Here is an 8,679-nt window from a genome sequence, read left to right on the forward strand (position 1 = left end):
TCCAACAAGGAAAAATAGCCCAGTGAGGAAACGAGTGAAATTTCTATATCAAATGTTAAATGAATCTAATGTATTTTCATTTTAAGTAAAGGTAAGGTAATTTGGTACTACATTATTCATTATTAAATAAAGTTAATAAATAATTGAGTTAATGCATTCACAACATTGAAATCCTGATAGTTGTAACTTAAAAGTAAAAAAACGAAAGAATATATGTGAGATTTAATTATTAAATCTCTTAAGCAACATATGCTCCATTTGCTTTAATAAAGACTAGCGGAACCCGTGTAAATTACACGAAATGATGTTTTCAATACTAATTATCTTGTTCCTAACCTATACATGCGTGAATAAAATGTCCTGAGATTAACCTTATAATCTAGGTTATGTAAATAGATAGAACTCAATTTTTTGTCTAATATTTAAAAAAAAGAGTTAGGTGCTGAAGAAAAAATTGGGAAAACTATATAAGATGTGCTTAGGTTAAGTAATCAAAGTCTAATGTGAATTTGTAAGAGTATACCATGATTTTATTTCTGTTTTCTTTAAAGCATGAATTTGTAAGAGTATTCCATGAAATTATTTCCGTTTTCTTTAAAGCGTGACACAAAATAAATAACACACGCTATCGTATTAATATATAGATTTGTCAGATATTTGATAGTGATCAATTTAATTTCACGTGAGCTTTATATCTTTTGTGATGATTATGATCTATGGTTATAAAATCACGGAATGGATTATACAATTATGAAATCTTAATTTTCATACATATGCAATGAAAGCCACAACGGAAAAAGGGTTAACTTTTGATGGTGAGCTGGTGGTGTAGGTACTAAGAAAATTATTTCTTATATATATATATATATATATATGTGTGTGTGTGTGTGTGTGTATGTATATATATATATATATATATATACATATATATATATATATATGATAAATTTTCCATATTTATACGTTTTTTTCATATTCAAATAAGCCATATATTTTTGATACATTGATGTCTGGTTTCTCTAAAAGACCTTGGGCTCAGACCCTCATGCGAAATTACACAAAGACAATAGCTTCTGACCGGCCGGGAATCTAACCCTGGTCCAGGAAACTTGTATGAACAGTGACATACCACTTGGCCAAGTTCAGAAGCTATTGTCTTTGTGTGATTTCGCCTGGAGCTCTGATCCCGAGGTCGTTAAGAGAATCCAGACATTAATGTTTCAAAAATATATGGCTTATTTGAATATATATATATATATATATATATCTATATATATATATATATATATTTATATATATATATATATATATATAAATATATATATATATATATATATATACACACACTTATATATATATATATATATCTATATATATATATATATATATATTTATATATATATATATATATATATATAATAATATATATATATATATATATACATGAATGATTGCGAGGGCAAAGGAGTGATATTTTCATTCCCAAACCTTATGTTACAGTTTCAAATCTATATGCACTATTGTTGCCTGTCACTGAATTTGATTTTGGCAACAGTGGATCAGTTAAATGCGCGACATTTGTAAAATCAATGAAATCAAGGAGTGATTGTGTACGGTATGCTTTACATTATGATGACAAGACGATAAATTATTATTAGCTAATGTCTTTGGCCAAATAATAAGTAGAAGAAGAAGAAAATATAACCTTCCAGAGATATTTAGAACTCTTTACCTAGCTGGCTTTGGAGGTGAGATGTGCTGGGAGATCTGAATGTGAAAGTTGCTATGAAAGAGGAAACTATTGTTTTACCTTTTAATAGCTATGAATTCATTCTCCTAATAGAATGTAGTAATATATCATTTAAGAAAGGTGTGAAACAAATGAAGCTGGGTCTGGGAATAAATTAATTGAAATATAACAGCCTGTCAACCATTATAAAAAGACTAAATACCTTTAGGTATTATAAGTATTATCCAAGTATTCTCCAAACAATTATAATATATCATATTCTGTAACACAGCAAACCCTTCATTCTTGCAAGTCGAATGAAGAGTTCAAAGTGTTCTTGACTCGTTTGAGTTTAGCGAAAACAGGAAATCTCGCAATGGTCTGAACAACATTGTTAAGGTGCATTACACAAGATCATATCCAGTTGAAACGAGGCTGTAAGAAAACGTATCTTACAAATGATATTAAGGAGTCGAAAGCTCTTCCATTTATAACGACCTCACGTTAACCCGCCATATCTGACCCAGATTCTTCCCCCAGAGTCTCTGGGGCCTCGTTCATCAGCGGAAGAAAACTGCAACGCTCTTGAACGCTCTGCGCCAACGCTTTTGCGCGCTTGTAGCAACCGCCAGTGGGGGAATAATTGTGCTTCTCGAATAGCTCTTCAGCTCTTCCTCCTAAATGGAATGACTTTAACTTCCATAACGTCCTTCCGAGGTATGTTTTGTCATGGTAATGCGAAGCCACGGGATCTGGCAGTGAGGAAATAAGGACGTAATTCCCATAAACTTGTAATGAGATAATTGCCTTTGAAGTTGGACTAACTTCAGGTGTAATATTCTGAATGCCCTGGCAATTGGCCGTGGTTGCGGGAAGATAAGGCTTAGTTTAAAGGTTACGTTGAACCTGGCAGACATTATCTTGAAGTGGATTTAGTGCATGCGGGGTAAAATGGTGCACAGCGAGATAGGGAGAGAGAGATAATACCTTGTTTCGGATATTTCTTAACTTTAAAGCGATTGTTAATAGCATCTAAGACAGGGTAGGAGAGTGAAATAATGATGTATGCACTCACAAGTACATATAAAAATAGGTAAGCATTGATACACACATACAAGTGTGCATGGGACAATGCCAGTGTAACAAATCACGTACACATATATACACACAAACACACACATATATATAAATATAGATATAAATGAATATATATATATATATATATATGTGTGTGTGTGTGTGTGTGTGTGTGTGCTTAACCATTAATACACTCTTTTGTATACAAAGGGATGTTTCCATGCATGTATAAACACACACACATACTCTCTCTCTCTCTCTCTCTCTCTCTCTCTCTGTATATATATATATATATATATACTGTATATATACATAAATATATATATATATATATGTATATATATACATATATATATGTATATATATATATATATGTATATATATATATATATATTTATATATATATATGTATATATATATTTATATATATATATATATATATATATTCATATATTTACATATATATGTATATATATATATATATATATACATATATATATACATATATATGCATATATATATATATATATATATATGTATATATATATATATATATATATACATACATACAGTATATATGTGGCTATATATAAAGGAATAAATGACTAGAGATTAAAAAAGAATATTATAAAATCTAATCCTCACACTCAACAAAAATAAGTGAAACACTACCGAAAACATAAATCAACTATTTGAGAACGCAACAGCATCAGCCATCAACATGAGACTAAACAGAAGAATACCTTAAACGAGAAGTTAATCCTCAAAATGGGCTCTGGGGAGATTCACGGAGACGGATGATCCAATAATGATGCAAATGAGCCTTCCTAATTAATCATTAGAATTAACCGAGTCCTCTTGTATTATCAACGCTTGCCACTGTATGAGGATGGGCGCGCTCACTCCTATTTCATCTCGAGTGCTTGGGAGATAATACATGCGAAGGGAGATGTTAGAATTTGGTGTAGTGTATGTGTATTCATGGTAATGTACGTGATATATATATATATATATATATGCATGTGTACATAATATACGTACATAAGATACTACTGCTAGAGAGTTATGGGGTCCTTTGACTGGCCAGACAGTAGTACATAGGAGTCTTCTCTCTGGTTACGTTTCATTTTCCCTTTGCTTACAAATACACCGAGTAGTCTGGCCTATTTTTTACATATTCTCCTCTGTTCTCATACACTTAACAACACTGAGTTTACCAAACAATTCTTCACCCAAGGTGTTTCTGCACTATCATTGTTCAGTAACCACTTTCCTCTTTGTAAGGGTAGAAGAGACTCTTTAGCTATGGTAAGCAGCTCTTCTAGGAGAAGGGCACTCCAAAATCAGACCATTGTTCTCTAGTCTTATGTAGTGCCATAACCTCTGTACCATGGTTTTCCCCTGCCTTGTGTTGGAGTTCTCTTGGTTGTGGGTACACTCGGGCACACTATTCTGTCTTGTTTCCCTTCCTCCTGTTTTGTTAAAATTTTTATAGTTTATATAGAAGATATTTATTTCAATGTTAATATTTTTGAAATATTTGATTTTTCCTTGTTTCCCTTTCCTCACAGGGCTATTTTCCCTGTTGAAGCCCACTTGGCTTATAGCATCCTACTTTCCCAACTAGTGTTGTAGCTTAGAAAATAATGATAATAATAATAATAATAATAATAATAATAATAATAATAATAATAATATATAGATCAAGAGTGCACACACATATATTCGTTTCTGTCTATGTATCTATAGTAACTACTAAATTTAGAAATAATCTTTTAGATAAAATGGTGTCTCCATTTATACCACAGCCATTTATTTCTTGATATTTTAATTACAAAATTTCTGATGTCAAATTTACTTTGAACTTACTAATAATTTAGAACAATATTTTGAGTTCAATACTTTCTTAAAATAAAAAAAAAAACTCTAGCCTCATTTTGATAAAGAAATCAAAATATCTCTTTACCTCGGTAGAATTTTAAGAATTTTTTTTTTAATCAATGAAAGAAAATATGTACAAAAATATTAACTATTAAGTAAGTGAATTTTCTTTTAATCAATGATAAAAATAAGTACAAAAATATTAAACTATCAAGAAAATAAGTAAAAGTCTTTTAATCCATTAATGTATATATATATATATATATATATGTATATTATATATATATATATATATACTGTAATATATATATATATATATAATATTAACTATTAAGAAAATAAGTGAATATTTTTTAATCAATGAAAAAAGTATATACAAAAACATTACCTATTAAGAAAATGAATGAATATTTTGTTAAATCAATAAAATATAAAAAAAATAATAAAAAATGACTAGATTTCTAACATACCTCACAAGAAAATTCACGAGACTAACTTCACAGAATCAGTGGAACTACTTAAGAGATCGTTAAGTACTCTTAACATATTAACAACCTTCCAAGAAATAAAAAAATCTCAAGGAAGCGAACACCAGAAAGCTTTAACCTCCAATGCGGGAAAAAGGGGGCCCGGGGGGATGGGGGCGTCGACCCCCCAAGATCCGTAAATTCCCGAAAACTCTGAAGGCGACTTCCTACAGCGTTTGTTGTGGGTGGTGTAGCAAGGAGGGCCAAAACCGAAAATTATTTTTGGGGGGATGCTAGAGCAGCTAGCTAGTTTTCCAATTCTTATTTCGAAAAAGATAATTTTGCTGTATTTAACTCGAAATTTTATTTTGGTATATTTTGGATTATTTAGTTAGATGTAAATGTATTTATGTAGAATTAGTTAGTCAGATTTTAGGTGAATTTGAAACGAGTTGATGTTTGGTTATACAGTAGACATAACATACATATGTATATATATATATATATATGTATGTATGTATATACACACACACACACACATATAATATATATATATATATAAATACACACACACACACACACACATATATATATATATATATGTGTGTGTGTGTATTTATACATATATATATATATATATATGTATATACATACATATATATATATATATATATATACGTATATGTATAAATACACACACACACACACACATATATATATATATATGTGTGTGTGTGTGTGTGTGTGTATTTATATATATATATATATATATATGTATGCATATATGCATGCATGCGTATGCACACACACGCACATATGAAAATGTACAGACACTTCATAAAATTTTTAACACTGCCCATTTCCCACCATACGAAAACGGCATTGCCCTCTCGAGCGCCTGCAATTTGCAAGAATGGCAATACAGATAACGTGTTGTTACGTGCAGCGTTAATTGCAATGGGGCAGTTGCTTTAACGTTCCAAACTTCGCTCATAATGGTTCAGATATATCTGGTTTCTTTTAAGAGCTAAGTTCAGGTTAGGAGTGCGGTATAGTTTTTGAAATCGTCAGCAAGAATTATAATGTTTCCTCGGGTAATTTCGGTTCGTTTGTAATTTCTTTGCCTATGCTAATGAATTCATGGTGGGACTGGATAGGCTTGTATTTGCGTGGGTGGGCATGGTTATGGAATATGTATTCATATATATATATATATATATATATAATATAAATATGTGTGTGTAGATATATGTGTATGTATATGCACATGTATATTTTGCATATAAATAATTATATGAACAGTACAATATATGTGTATACTCATTTGTACATATATATATATATATATATATATGAAGAATATATACACACGTACATATATATATGCATATATATATACTCATATATATATATATATATATACTCACATATATATATATATATATATGTGTATATATATAAATATATATATATATATATATATATAAATATATATATATATATATATACGTGAGTGTATATATTCTTCGTATATATATGTATATATATATATATATATGTATATATATATGTGTGTATATATATATATATATATACGAAGAATATATACACACGCGTATATATATATATATATATACGAAGAATATATACACACGCGTATATATATATATATATATATGCTTGTTTTCAGATTGATGATTTTACCTGGTTAGTGGAAATTTCATCAACGTGTTTACATATTTCTTAAGAATTCTGTAAAAATTTTGTATATCTCACCTTTCGAAATATTGTTATAATAACTCAAATATGAACAATATTAGGTCATTGATAATTATTCATGTTTACTCTAAACTTCATTTGAAAGTTATTTTATTCCCAGGCTCATCTATTTACTCCGAAACTATACTAATTTTTTTTTTAATGAGGCGCATTTTGCACTGACTCGCAGCGGTGCCCTTTTAGCTCGGAAAAGATTCCTGCTTTCTGATTGGTTAGAATTATCTTGTTCAACCAATCAGCGATCAGGAAACTTTTCCGAGCTAAAAGGGTACCACTGCGAGTCGGTGCAAATCTGCCTCGCTAAAAAAAATTGACTCTAGTATTATTTAATCTTATAATGGGTCAGTAGACACTTTCATTAATTTCGAAAGTAATTAGTGAAAAACTGTTGTTTTATGAAGAATAAAATGTATATTAACCGTCTGGTAAATCTTAATGCTTCATCAATGAAAATATCTGAAATAAATTATACATTATTAAAAGAAAAATTCCTTGCTGATTCTTTTATCTAATCGAGCAAAAAAAAAAAAAAAAAAACGCTTCATAAACTCTAGTGTTAAGACTCTTAATGTATTATTTTTTAAAAATCGTATTTTTTAATTTTCTATTAAATGAGTTACCAAATAACAGGGAGAGGGGGAAGGGAAATGGGAGGAGGAGGAGGAGGAGGAGGTGGAGGAGGAGGAGGAGGAGGAGGAAGTGGAGGAGGTGGAGGAGAAGGAGGAGGGAGAGGAGGAGGTAGAAAGGAATAGAAGGAGAAGGGGAAGGAGGGGGAGGGGAAGGGAATGAGGAGGAGGAGGGGTAGGAGGGGGAGGATGAGGTAGAGGGGATGCGAAGAAGGAGGAGGAGGGGGAAATATCAAGATAATGAAAAACAATAATTCCGGAAGGTTTGACTTTTCTTTGTTGTTTCTGCATAACAACAACAATCACCAAATGCTGCTGTTCTAGTCCACTGCGGAACGAAAGCCTCAGAAACGTCTGTATTCATATTTTGAGATTTGTCCTTTTTCACTACCACGCTGACCACTGCAGAATGGTGATGATGGGAGACTAAAGTCTGATCACTCAGAGCAAACGAACCTATAGTTAATTCTTTTCAGTGAGGCAGATTTGCACCCACTCATAGGGGTGCCCTTTTAGCTCGGAAAAGTGTCCTGATCGCTGATTGGTTGGGAAAAATAATTCTAACCAATTAGATAGCAGAAAACTTTTCCGAGCTAAAAGGGCACCGCTGCGTGTCGGTGCAAATGCGCCTCATTAAAAAAATTGAATATGGTATGGGTGGCCCTGACTAGTACAGCTTTGCTGATCATGGTGATGTACAAATCCTTTCACTAAGTTTTGGTATCCCATGCAAGGTCAGTGTGTGTATTTAAGAACAAATGGATTATTCCAGAGAAATATGAAGAAAAGACACCAATGTTTAATTTAGCCTTTTTTATTAGAGGACAAAACTTTAACACTATGAGCAAAACTTTGAAGAGATTTGATATCTCTTCATTGTTTCTCCCAGCATCAAATACTTCTAGGATACAAGGGGAAGGGGTGAACTAGGTAAGGGATGAGCTGGGGAAGGGGTGAACTAGGTAAGGGATGACCTGGGGAAGGGGTGAACTAGGTAAGGGATGAGCTGGGGAAGGGGGTGAACTAGGTAAGGGATGACCTGGGGAAGGGGTGAACTAGGTAAGGGATGATTTGGGGAAGGGCTGAACTAGGTAAGGGTGAACTTAGGAAGGGGTGAACG

The 8,679-nt window shown here is 31.6% G+C and overlaps 1 protein-coding gene across 1 annotated transcript in view; it reads left to right on the plus strand.

Annotated features, from left to right (window-relative positions):
• The window catches only part of LOC137651155 (RNA-binding protein cabeza-like), a 14,001-nt gene extending 6,316 nt beyond the window's left edge, over positions 1–7,685 (plus strand). The window contains exons 2-3 of the mRNA XM_068384294.1: positions 2,257–2,446; positions 7,564–7,685. Coding sequence (XP_068240395.1) covers positions 2,257–2,446; positions 7,564–7,685 — 312 coding nt within the window. The remainder of the gene's footprint in view (positions 1–2,256; positions 2,447–7,563) is intronic.
• Positions 7,686–8,679: the final 994 nt, after the last annotated feature.

Source organism: Palaemon carinicauda, chromosome 12 (genome assembly GCF_036898095.1).
Source record: "Palaemon carinicauda isolate YSFRI2023 chromosome 12, ASM3689809v2, whole genome shotgun sequence".
Taxonomy (NCBI): Eukaryota; Metazoa; Arthropoda; class Malacostraca; order Decapoda; family Palaemonidae; genus Palaemon; species Palaemon carinicauda.